The sequence below is a fragment of the Anthonomus grandis genome, chromosome 22, assembly GCF_022605725.1.
Source record: "Anthonomus grandis grandis chromosome 22, icAntGran1.3, whole genome shotgun sequence".
Taxonomy (NCBI): Eukaryota; Metazoa; Arthropoda; class Insecta; order Coleoptera; family Curculionidae; genus Anthonomus; species Anthonomus grandis.
In genome coordinates this window covers 290,711-304,793 of record NC_065567.1, presented here as the reverse complement: position 1 = coordinate 304,793, position 14,083 = coordinate 290,711, and the positions used below count along the sequence as shown (strand labels likewise).

General features: G+C 32.9%; 1 protein-coding gene across 1 annotated transcript in view; it reads left to right on the top strand.

The window, feature by feature from the left end:
- LOC126749172 (uncharacterized) overlaps positions 1-8,315 on the top strand; it is a 46,387-nt gene extending 38,072 nt beyond the window's left edge. Inside the window, exons 2-3 of the mRNA XM_050458852.1 lie at positions 7,471-7,646; positions 7,981-8,315. Of these exons, the coding sequence (XP_050314809.1) occupies positions 7,471-7,646; positions 7,981-8,243 (439 nt within the window). The 3' untranslated portion in view covers positions 8,244-8,315. The remainder of the gene's footprint in view (positions 1-7,470; positions 7,647-7,980) is intronic.
- Positions 8,316-14,083: the final 5,768 nt, after the last annotated feature.

Below are 14,083 nucleotides of genomic sequence, written 5' to 3'. Positions count from 1 at the left end.
GTACTACGAGTATATACTTGGGTTATATTACTTATTTTCAGACTACTCCTAAGATGTCAAATTTTCTTAGATTAGCTAGTAAATATTAGAGTAAAATAATAAAAGGGTAATTTTGATTGGGGAAGCTTTAACAGTTAGGGTTTTCTTTTTTTTTTTTTGCTTAGGTCAATGTCCGTGGCGGGATATACCGGGCCACGTAAATTGTTAGTTTAATTCGAATTGAAGCTTCATTGCCGAAAAGGTTCGGGTGTAACATAATTTATTTTATTTTGACAACCACACTTTTGATTGCGTATTTTCTTATAGATATATTTCTTATAAGCATGGTCACGAATGACATTTTGGAAAATGTTATGTGCGCCATTTTGGAAAATTTAATTTTATGGCACGTTACCTGTTGACAACTCTGTTTTTCTTGTAATTAGAAACTTAAACGTTGTGGTTCCTTATTACCAACTTAAATAATTATTCCTCTTAAAGATAAATAAAATAACATAACATAATTCGCTGTGATAATCAAGACTTAAATAAATTGTTATTTTCTGTTGTTATTTTGTTTCACTTGAGTTGAGTAGGTTAGAATATCATAGTTAATTTGGAAACAATAGTGTATACCGACTTGACCTTGATTTTGTTTTCCAAGTTTTGTTTTGAACTTGCCTAAATAAATTTTGTTAAATATTGGGCGTCCATTGGGATTATATAAAATCCAAAACTTGGTGGCGCCATACTGACTTTGACATTTATTTGGGTAACTCTTGGGTAGTTACTACCTAAGAAATTTTGGTTCATTTGGTTGAGAAAGAAGCTAGAACCCACATCGGCTTGAGCTAGCAGCATTGTGAAGGATTCCTTCTCTGGGTGTTTCAGGTAAGAGGGGTTAGGTTCCTCCGGGCATCAAACAACTTTTGGCGACACTCTTAAGGCCATAAACCATTCACTATTTTTAGTACTTCTTTTCTTTTGATTAACTTGGGCATTGATCGATTCCCCCTTTCATTTCATTTAGAAAAAAAAAAGTTATAACACGCTCTCTTCCAGGAGACAATAGTCAATATTCTTCAGGAAGGTCCAATCAGAAATTACGTTATTACGACTGGCTGGATTGTTATCAGGATGCCTAAAGAGTATATCCGAGGAGATTTCATTCATTTTATTTAAGGAGAACTTACATAGCCCTCGTTCGTAACAGTGCGTGGTCTCAGTTAAGATCCTTTTGGAAAATTTCACCCAGGAATTTGTGTATGTTGTTAGAAGCAGTTAAGTTTTTACCCACTGAACTGCCCAGCAATACAATTCTTTGCGCTCTTAGGTGTACCTTTTTTAAATTTTCTTTTATTACACGACGGGGAATGCATTTACGCACGAACTGGGCCGCACAAGGCAATCCAGGACAGTGTGGGGCTCCGTAGAACCACTACCCACTCGCCAAAACCCCTCCGTGTTCTTTCCCGGCCACGTGTGCCCGAATACGCGCTACAATATCTCAGATAGGCGCGGATATTTACCCATCTCCTAGTTTAAATTATTAACTCCTAGAAGCTAAACTAGTTTTATGCACATCTGGTTATTTGGGTGGTGCAATTCGTATAAATATAGGCGATCATGCATCTTATTATTTTAAAATTCTTGGCCGCAAGCGATTTTGGGCAATGCCAGGTTTTTGAGATTCCGTAAAATGCATAATTGCCGCGTATTTATAACCCCATATGTGTATATATTTTGATTTTTGGAAAAATCGTGCTTTACTTATTAAGTGAAATAGATAGCCGCTGTTTATTCGCTGGTCGACGCAACTACCGACTTGACCGCAATTCTTGTTCAGAGTGGATACGCCAAACTTCGCTCTAGAAATAAATCCGCATTTTTGGTTAAAATCAATTTACCTGAATGATGCAGCTAGCCTCTACTCATTTTAAAATCCGCTCAGACAGAGTGGGCACTAACTATATCCAGCTTCTAAGAAATTAAAAATGTTTGCCCTACATTCTTTGATGTTGTTCTTGTGTCAGTTTTTTTGTTCACTGAGGAGCAACCAGAACTGATTATATTCAATGTCGTTTTTCCTAGATTAAATTAATTTATTAATATAATCGAAAGCCATATCAGTGAAGAGTGAGGTATGTTTTTTTTACGTTAAGGAAGTTAACAACAGAGTCAGAAACGAAAATCAAATTTTTACATTGAAGTTCTGCCCTCGATATATTTTTTCCATATTTAAGGATTAAATCTGTTTTTAAACTTCTACAATAAAGTTAAGAGAAATAGTATAATTATATATAGAGAAAAGGGGTGTAGATTTGATTTTTTTGCAGCGTAAAAGATAAATGTTTGTAAAACAATAAATAGTATAATATAATAATAAAAGTTGTTTTTCATGTAAACATCACAGCTATGTAGTATTAGAGTCTGATGATGATGAGTGGACTCATCGAAATGCATAACTCTTGACAAAAGACTGGCATTTTCGTTTGTGGAGAAAAGTCTTCCCGCCCTTCCCAACCTGCTAAATAATAAATAATTATTATTTTTGGTACATCAATTCAATAATTTTTTACGAAAAAACTTTCGTTTGTAGAGATTTGCATCTATCTGAAATCGATTAAGATATTTATTACTAGTTACATAAAAATGTTTCATTATAATCCTTTGGCAGTTTTGGAAGTTATAGCCATTTATATTTTTGTACATCTAACAATTCAATAATTGTTTACGAAATAACTTTCGTTTATAGAAGTCTGCAACCATCTAAAATCGCTTTAGATATTTATTGATAATTACATAAAAAAGTTTCATTCGAATCCTTTGGGAGTTTTGGAAGTTAAAGCCGTTTATATTTTTGTAGATCTATCAATTCAATAATTTTTTATCAAAAATCTTTTCGTTTTTAGAGATTTGCAACCATTTAAAATCGGTTTCGATATTTATTATCTTTTAAAGAAAAATTTTTTATCCTAATGCTTTGGGAATTTTGCGAGCTACTGACTTTTTCATTTCTCTAACATTGACTTTTTAATTAATTTTCACAATGCAACCTTAGTTTGTAGAGGTTTGAGATCACCGTAAGTAAGTTGATTTAGGTATTCATTGTTAATATCTGGACAAAAAATTATTAAAATCCCTTGGGAATCTCAGGAGACACGGGCATTATATTGATTGAATATAATGTTGCTGGACATCGATCGGACGCTAGCTTCACACATATGGATTTTGGTTGATACAAGATAATCTATTTATGTCATCAGTTTTACATTTTACATAGATCAATAAAAAAAATTACTTAAAAATTATTAAAATTTACTCATTAAATCTAGATGCATCACAATAAAATAATTTATTTATTTTATTAATTATTAACGTAAGATAAATGTTACTAAGTTAAGCTTAGATCTAAGTTATATTAATAATAAATTTAAATCTAGGAAAGAACAATTTTTTTAGCTGCTAATTTAAATTTATTCAGTGCCATAGAATTTAAAAAATTAATCTCTGCACTATACTTGTTAACAGTGGACAAGATTCTATTCTGACTGAGCAAAGATGTTCTACAGTGCGAAACATGCAAGAACATTTGATTTTGAGTGTGGCGAGCCGGTGTATTTCTAAAAGTGGCCAGGCCCTCAGGACTCTTAACATAGTTATTTAATAATATTGAGTTGTTTTCTCGAAGAACCACTTATCCAGCTATGAAACACATTCAATTTTTATATATATTGTTTTATTTAAACTAATTACTTTTACAAATTAAAGAAATGATTTAGAACTCGATATATAATTATGTTCGTTCACGTTCTTGTTCTTGATGATGATGTAATATGTTCTTGATGATGTCCGCTTAGACCCGCACATTCCCCTCTCGGAGATGACGGTCGCTTCCCCTCTCTCTCTTTCATGTGCAGTGTCTAAGTGTGTGCGGTGGCTAAGGTTTGATTTACCGAACACCGTTTCTATTGTATGTGTACGAAACAGTTATTTATAATCTACTATGCAAAACATTTATTTATTTATTAATGACGGGATACCCCATTACATAAGTTAACAATATAATAACAGCATTCTACAAGCTAACTTAAAGTTATCCATGATAAGCATCATAAGTAGTAATCCGAAAACCCAAAACTAATCCTCTATACTATAAATATGTCATGATAGTGATATCAGAAGTAAGTTCGCATAAAGCATCTGTAGTACTACAACCTGGTAAAAACCCATATTGTTTATCTGATATAATTTTATGCCTATTTAGGAAGTCTAATAATCGATCTTTTAAACTCTTCTCGAAAATTTTAGCAAAACATGTGATTTGACTAATTGGACGATAATTGCCTATAACATTTTTAGGTCCTGATTTGTGAATAGGGATAACAACTGATGTTTTAAAACTAGATGGTATTTTCCCTATTTCATAAATTTTGTTTAATATGTGTAGTAGGGGTTCAAGAATTTCTACATGGGTTTTACATAATAATTTCATACATTTTTTAATTTCGGTTTTATAAAAGTTTCTTTTTTTGTTTTTCTATTACTTTAGTTAATTGATTTCTTTATCTTTTAAACTAATTTTCAAGTTCTATATTGTAATTATTGATCAGTTTTATTATAAGTTTGTCCCTATGTCTAATTGAAGAGATAATATCATTCGTTATCCAATTTTTTTTTTGTGCTTTTTGAACTATTTTCTGAACAGTTCACATGTTTAGTGAAAATTTCCGGGAAAGTTGTCATTGCTGTTTCAGGGTCATTAATGCTCTTAATCATTGTCCAGTCTTGCTCAGTAATAGTTTTTTTAGTTTTTGATAATTAATCGATATTTTATTTATAATATTTTTTTCAGTACTACGTTGTATGTGTGCGTTATTTCTGTGGCTGCATTTTAAGCTAATATTTAACAGTACCGGAAAATAATCTGTGACATAGCTGTCCAAATCAAATGATTTTAGTTCCAAGTTCTACATTTTAAAAATATGTGATCTATGTTGGGGTTAGTATCTGGTCTGGTAACTGCATTAATATAAGATAAATAGCCCATTTGAGACATGATAGTGCAATACTTAATAACATCAACGTCCAAGGTATCCAACAAGTCTATGTTAACATCTTTAACAAATATTTCTATTTGCTGGTTGTTAGTTGTACCTAGAAAGCTCTCTAAGTCCTGAATAAAAACGTCCTTTGAAATTGGAGGTGGCTTATACACTGCAGTTATACCGAAATGAATATCCCTAACATGGCATAAAATTCTAGTTAAATTTGTATGTGAATTTGGAAGTATTGTTGTTTAAAAGGTAAGTTCTAATTCTGATTTTACAAGAACAATAATACCGTCATTTTTATTGTACCTGATCTTGGCCTAGAATTATATTGTCGAAATTTTTATTAAGTTAAAGTTATTTGTATTAGGTTAAAAATATTATTTTTTACATTTATATTGTTATGTAATGTATCACGGTTCACGGTCTTAGTTACTATGTCATCTTTTTTATTCACCATAATCTATTTTTTTCTTAACAGTTTCAAAGAAATATTTGGCTGACAGACAGTTGTTATCTACGGCTGTATGCTCGACGTAATATTTTTAAATTATATAGTTGATTCGCAAAACTACATTTATAGCACTTTAGTCACTTTAGGTTCGCCTTCTTCTTTGATCCAATTATTTTGTTGTCTGATCTTTATTTCTATACTTTCCATCGTCCCCTCTCCTGTATATCCCACTACGTTTATGCGAGGCATTTTCTTTTTTGGTATATCAGCGTCAATCGAATTTCCTAATGCGGTCTCTACCGCTGTTTGTAGTGTACTAATTTCCTTTTTGAGGCACATTTAATAATAACATTTCCATTTTTCGTATTATTTATGTTTTTAATGCCAATTTGTAAACCATTAGGGTTAATTTTTTGTTGCAATAATTGCCAGGTGTTCTTTGACTCTAAGCTGTTTTTTTGATGAAGGTTTATTTTCGATGCTTTTGCCTCTTTTAACAATGTTACAATATGTAGCTATTTTAGTGTTTTACTTTCCTTAATTTCCTTTCTGAGTTCATTTACTTTAATTTTAAGTTTTGATACTTCATTTTTCATTTCGTTAATTAAATTAATCAAGATCTTCTTACGCTATAACATTTTTAAACTACTAAAAAACTAAAAGCTAATATCACAAATATTAAAAAACATTGAAATTGAAAAAAATTTAATAATTTCTCTAGTTTGATGCCTAAACTGAGACAAGGTAATGCTAAAATGTGGATATTTCACCCGAGTTTAACAATCTTAAAGTCCTCTCAAATAGGGAACTTGCATACAAATTAAATATGGATAAAAATACTATAAACCGTTAGATAATATTTTAAAAATACATCTAAACCCGAAAAACTGCCAATTCTACCTGCGGAGTAATAAATACAGGCCTATAAAGTCGGCGTAATTCAAATTCGACTCGAAACGCTCTCCCATTGGTTGTGACGTCACACTGGGCGTCGGACTTGGCGCCAGGATTTACGATACCCAAGGCATCCGTAAATAAAGGAATATCATTTTGTTTATTTGAGTTTTTCTTCGTTGCGTACTTACGCAGTATTCCTGAGTGTTTTAAATTCTTGTTTTTTGGGTTAATTTTAAATTTTTTAATTGAAAATGACTGATGAAGGACAATTGGACAATTTACCCACCGTGGATATGTTTATGGTTGCAACTTTCATACAAAATGCAGAAGGATTTTTCTCTTGGAGAGGTTCGCGGTGTCAAATCTAGCAAGTACTTATATATTATTCATTAACTATAAAACTATTAGTATTACTTTTATACAGGGTGTTCGGCACATGAACTGTCAAAATTTTTTAGGATATTGTAGGGGTCGTTTGCGTCCGTTTAATAGTCACGGTTAACGAAATATGATTTGTTAATTTCTTTTCCTCAAATTACCCAAAATACCGCCTTTAAATACTTATAAATTTTGTAATAATGTTTGTAATAGCGCCATTTTGTTATATTCTGTAAATTTTAAGTTTCTGAAGACTGCGAGCTTCATTTTGTTTTAAGAATTTCTCTAGATTATGGCCTTTTTAAAGTATGCTACACTTTATTTTAAAAAATGTGACGGTATAAAGGCGAGATTTTGGGTAATTTGAGAAAAGAAATTAAAAATCATATCTCGTTAATGGTGACTCTTAGGTTCTAAAAGTGAAAAGGTAGCAAATAACGCCTACAATATCTGAAAAAATATGATGGTTTATGTGCCGAACACCTTGTATTTCACATTATTCTAACTAAGTTTTTTAACTAAGTAAAAAATTTTCTAACAAAATAAGAAAGTAACTCGGAAAATAATGCAAATGTACAACTTAATGTGAATATGAACGTTATAAGGAGCAATAGGTATTTTGTATATAAATTATTATCATCAACTTTTTTTTAATGTTACCTAATAAATTTTAGTTTTTATGAATGTTTGTTAAAATTAAAATTATTGTAGATCTGGAAGAAAATCTTACGGAGATTCCGCTATAGGATGGGTCCAAGTCAAAAGGTGTGATAAAATATGCACAGTTAAAGCTAAAATAACACCTGAGCATAGTGTGAGAAAAAAGCAATATGCCGTTACCTGTACTGTGGATGAAGATGTTGGACTGTATCACTGGTTGGAAAGATGCACTTGACTCGTATTAATACAAATATGTATATTAAAAGAATTAAATAAACTTTTATTGCCTTAATTTTATATAATTTTAATCAAAAGAATTGGTTGACGTGTTGCTTGGCTGCGTCGCAACTTGGAGTGGCACTCGCCGTTGATGGCGTTGCTAGCGCTCTCGCGTGAGGTGATTTGGGCTACAGGGCCGCACTCGACAGAAGAATTGGAAAATATTTTAACTGTTGGATGTCATGATTGTGCTGCTTCTTCGGGTTGGTATAAGATATTTATTTGTATCATTTTATCTGGGCATTTTGAATTAGTAATAATAAATATAAAAACAATATATTGATAACGTAAATGTACTTTTTGTAATTCGAGGTGGATGTAAGCATGCCATTGCTTTTTTAGTGTGGCTTCATAGAAGAAGCGAAGAACCTTCTCCCACTGACGTGGCTTGTTACTGGTCAAGAAGCAAGCTTTCACGAGTAGGCTCATCAGTTAAATATTTGACTCTAAAAGACTTTGGCCAAACACAGGAGTTAAGTTCTGATGAAGAAAGTGCACACTTCTTAAACGAATTAACAGCTACAGGATTGGAAAATAACAGCTAAAGTCAGATTTTAAAATATTTTACGTCTGACAAAATAACAGATCATCTTGGGTTGCATCAGCTTATTTTGAGGTTTTCAAAGGGAAAATCTAGTGAACAACCAGATGTTACAAGCTTTCTAGAATTTTGCAAACCAGAAATAACCACAGATTTATGTTCCCAGGCTGCAGTAATGACGGAAACACAGTCCAACTCTGCTTTGTGGTTTGATCTGCGATATGCAAGGATTACCGCTTCCAAAATATACGATGCAGCCCATTGTAAGAAGTGTGATGGTTCTTTTGAAAATCAAGTTCTTGGCGTAACAAAAATTCATGCTACAGAAGCAATGTCTAGAGGAAAAAAACTAGAAAAAAGTGTAGTAAAACTCTTTAAAAAAAAATTAAAAATTAAATTTAATCACATCGGTCTACAATTGGGTCCTAAACACCCTATATTTGGAGCATCACCTGATGCCATATATGAAGAATATGTGGTTGAAATTAAGTGTCGTTATTATGAAAAAACTGTGCACAATTATTTAACCAAGTATAATGAATTAACTTCAAAATATAAAGCCCAAGTGCCACTGCAGATGTTCTTGTATAACAAAAAAAAAATCTTTATTCTGTGTGGCCGATCCAAATTTTGAATAAAAATTTAAATATTCTTTAATATGGGTGGAGTCTTTAATATGTTGAAATGATAATGGAGGCAGCAGATTGTTTTTGGCGCCATAATATATTCCCATACGTATATAAATCTGCATTCAGTACTGCATAAATAAAACTGCGATTTAATACAGCATTAGTGTTTCATTTATTATGTTATAACCACTCGTATCTTATACATAAAAAAACATATTCAGGTGAATGTTAAGAGACATAACAAATATATTGATTAAAATTAGTGAGAACAAGTATATTCTCGTTTTCATATCACTAATTGAAACTGATATAGATTAAAACCTGAAATAGCTGTACAACACTTTTATAAACATACATAACTGTGCCTTAATTTAAAGGTATAAAATTCAAACCAAATTCTATAAATATAATGGATTTTACCAGTTACACAAACCATTTTTATTTATTTATCATCTTCAATTAACCCTAAACAAAACAGTAATTATAATTTAATGCCCTGAAATTATTCCAGATTGCAAATTAATGAGGCCACATACTATTTTGATGACATTATCTGTATGAAGTAATAACTTATTGTCGATACAAGCATGTGGAGCTAAAAATGCAAATTCTCTTATCCGACGAATAACCCTCTCGACATGAATCCTTAAACTAGCTATTTTTTTTGTTTCAAAAACTTCATCTTTTGTATCTGCCGACACGCTAGGTGGCCTAACTAATACATATCCTTTATTTACCAGCAAATGTTCAATGTGCTTGAATCCTCTATCGGCCATAATTGATACATTTTGAGGTAAACTATTTAAAAAACCACTATTTTCAACAATAACAGCATCAGATATTCGACCTCCAAAGGCATTTGAAATAAAATTAATAATACCGTCAGGAGTACAATATATAAAATATTTAAGAGTATTACATTTTTTATACTCCGACCATGTAAGGGATTGTTTGATTGCATCTGATGGTTTTTCTATTTCTATTTCTAAGCAGTCTATATTACAGTAAATATTGCTGTAACGAGCCCTGAAAGCTAATAGTAAATTCGATTTAACTAAATAAGTGTCTGGTATTATTATACATAATAAATAAACAGTATAAAGTAATAACTGGAGCACATAATATGAATATTTAGGCAATCCCATGTACAATCTAGGTCTATTTTCCAATTTATTAAGGGTGCACTTTAAATAAAGACTTTTAAATTCTTTTTGTTGTTCTTCATTAAGTTCTTCTACTTCACTACCTCTTAAAGAATACTCGCTTGAACTTTCACTGTAGTTTTCTTCACTGGAACTCAAGGTACTACTCGAATAATTTTCTGCGAATTCACTAACACTAGATGAGAGGCCTATATTAGGTAGAAGTATTGTTGGATTATTCAGTTTTATAGGTGATAATGCAACTGTAATACCAGAATGCATGTTACACTGTACCGACTTGCTTCTAACCTTCGGGTGAACTTGTACAGAAAGATCCTTTTTTAACACATTACATGGTAATGAAAAGTTAGTTGTTTCTGTATATGTTACATCTGAAGCCTGATCCTGGGTTTGGTTAGCAGTAGCAACTGTTTGTTGATTGTCCAAATAAGATACTGCTTCATCAAGAAGCCTTCGCTTAGCCCTTTTAACAGCTGCTTCTCTAGGGGGGTGTAAAAATGACCTTTTTCTGTCGGGCTGGCAATTAAATATATAGGGAACTACATTTGGTTTCATTTTCTTTTTTCCACCCATCAGTTTAAACTTGACATAGTTTTCCATATCTTCTTCAAGCTGAAATAAAACAAGTATTAAAATAGCATATTTACAAAAAAATGTATGTAGTGGGTAGGTATATCCTTAATCTTTACCTTTAAAAATTATCATTATTTAGACGAAAAGAGTTACTATGATGTTTTTTGTTTGTAATAGGAATAGGTACTTACATTAAAATGATCTTCACATACGTGAAGAGCGGTATTTTTGTCCGAAATGTCTTTGATGTCTCTTCGGCAAGCTTTTAGCCATTCTCTTCGGGGATTTTTATCCTTATCTTCGGGAACGCGCTATAACTCAATCTAAACGTAATCAACAGCAGCGATGGGTAAGTCGTTGGCTGCAGCCGCTTCATCTGGTTCTCGACACACGGTGTGACGTCACAACAGTTCTCGCGCGCATAAGCTCGTTTGAAATTAATGAGTAGATGTTCAAACTTTAAGTATTGATTACACATTTATTTTAAGTGTCTAAACGACATTTTTTAAATATTTTACATTTTTTGGTAGTTTTAAATATTCATACATATTTATATAAAATTGTTTATATTAGCCGGTCAAGGTGTTTGCGATGGATTTTAAGCTCACGTTTGCTATAAGTTCGCAAGGTCGAAATTAGTAAATAGTTAAAATTATGATTACGATGCTCACCTTGATTTGTATAATTAAAGTGAGAAAGCCCTACACTTGCAAATCTGGCCTTATGAGTTTAGAAGCTCGTAAAATTTTTCCTGAGACATTCTAAAGTACTTCAAAAACTTTTTTCTGTCCTGCAATAGGTCCGGGAAAAGGTGATGGTGTTCTCCAAAGGTAAGTCTTTTCGTATTTATTTCATGTACCCACATTTTTCATTTACGCTTTACGTTTATTTCTTCTTCCTCTGCTTCCAACACGGTAGCCAAGAAAAACATTTCCTCATCAGAACTATCAGCCATATTTACTGTTTAAAAAATTGTAACCTAAAATCGAAATGCACCGCTCCACGTTTTCGCAACTAATGGACGAATATAACCTCAACCGCTCGGCACCGACCTACTCCGCGCCGCGCCGCGTTCCCGACCCAGTGGACGCTCAGCTTAATAGTGACGATTTGCGAACCCAAAAAAAAAAACATCTAAAATACGTTTAAAATTTAAAATATTGGTTTTTGAAACATTAAATGATAATAAGTTGCTGTCACACTATCTTTTAATACCAGCTAGATTTTCGTTCACAATTCCTTGGAGGGTAGTTAAATCTTTATTATGCCCAAGATTAGTAGTATCACCAGCAAAAGATGTGCATTGGCCATGCTTTACTGCAGATGGTAAGTCATTTATATAGATCAAATAGTAGGGAACCAATAACAGAGCCCTGCGGCACACCTGCTGTGATGTTTAACTTTTCTGATTCAGAACCAGCAAAACGAACCTTTGACACCTGTCAGATAAAAATGATTTTAACCATTTCAAAATCGGACCTCTAAAGCCATACATTTCTAATTTTTGCAACAGTATGTTATGTGACACACAGTCAAAGACCTTTGCGGGATCGCAGAACATTACTGCGGCTGCATCCCTATCATTGAGGTGCAGATAAAGTTTCTCCAACATATGAAAAACTGCATTACTTATATTCTTGGAACACTGAAAACCAAATTGAGCTTTATTTAAGAGAATTTTTTTCTAAGAATGCATTCATCCTATTTTTAAGCAGCTTTTGCGCAATTTTAGAGGGTGAAGGAAGTAGATATATAGGTCTGAAGTTAGCAGGGGTATCCTTTCCTTGCTTGAAAATAGGAATAACTATAGCTTGCTTTAACAGAGCCGGAAAGTCACCATCGAAAAGAGAGGCATTAATGCATTTAGCCAATAATAATAGTGCTGATGGAGGCAAATTTGCTAGAACTTTTATTAAAATTCCGTCTTAACCTGAAGAACATTTAGATTTAACCTCTCTTAGCGTTTCCATGCGAGAGCGAGTTGAGAGGCAACTGAGCAATAAAATGAGTTTATTTTATTGGCTTCCAACTTAGATTCATGCATTTTAGATTTCTTAACGTCTCATCGAGATTTAACAATTCGCCATGTTTCCTTCTGTTAGTTATTAGCAGAGTGCAGTCTATCCATGAAATCTCTGTGTTTCGTCATCACATGCTTGTAGTAATTATAATTATTAACTTTAATTTTCTCTTAATCAATACTTAGTGATACTTTAACTTTAATTTAATTCTTTACTTGTATTTAATATTTATGCATTCAAAAATACGCGTTTTGCTAATAACTTATTTTACTTTACATAATTTGCCTTACATCTTTTCCTTTTTCCACCTTTTATATATTCACGACACATTCTGGTGCAACAGGTCAAGCTTGGTTCGTAAACCTCTCATGTTTTGGTAATAGACCATCAATTGACACTGAGGAAGCGGCACATTCAGTTTTTACTTCCTCGTTGCTACTTAATTTGACTCTAAAAGACCTATGTCCATTCTTATTTTTCTGGCCAACTCTGGTCACGCTACGAATCTGTGTTGGACATCCAGTGATACCATCCAGTAACTTTTTGGCGCTGGTGCTATTATCATTATCTTCAGAAAAATTATAAAGCATGATGTTTGTTTGCTTTTTTTGTCATTCGGACATTTCCTGTATGAATTTATCACTTACCGATGGAGTACTAGGCATGCTGGTTGGTTGAGCTGTTGTAATAATTTAATATCGTTCCTGATGCCATTCAACGATGATAAGAAAGCAACATTTAAGAGTTTTACCTCTTCTTTAATTTCATTGATCATGGAGCCAAATTCTAAATACTTATCTGTTTTGTTTTTGATATCCTGTAATGGTATTTACTGGCGCTTACTAATTTTTTCTATCCCCTCTCGATCTTCTGGGTTATTTATAAAGTTTGTAGTTGGTTATCCAACCATTATCTCGGGCGCCACCCTCAAGTTTAATGTAGATGAGGGACCACGGCCTATCGGGTAGCCTTTAGACAGTGGAGAAAGTAATCCAGGTCTTCTGTGTGAGTAAAACAATAGGCAACATTATAACAAAATCACATTTATGCATCCTAAAACCCAACATGTCATCTCTTTGCTAACACTTCTCAATAAGCCTTACATACGGCCAAATTCAATACGCTACGGTGCGGGAAGAGGAGGGGTGCAATGAAGAGAACCCATCTCGGTAAGCAAGATGTAAAAGCTGTACGGTAATTTATGGCAGTGAATAAACGGATCAGATACAGCCCAGGGAAAATAAAGCATGAAACGGTCGGTATTAATCGGAATGGTAAGCGGTAAGTCACCCACAGGATTATTAAGCGGTCTAGTATGGAAAATAAATGCGGTCGCTCGTAACCTTGGCCAACTCGATTTAAAATGTCGGTAGACGCGGTCTTAATTATGTAGGTAGAAGATGGCATTGCTGTTAGGTTCGTAATAATGGGATAATATCCAATGCAGGGTGATACCTC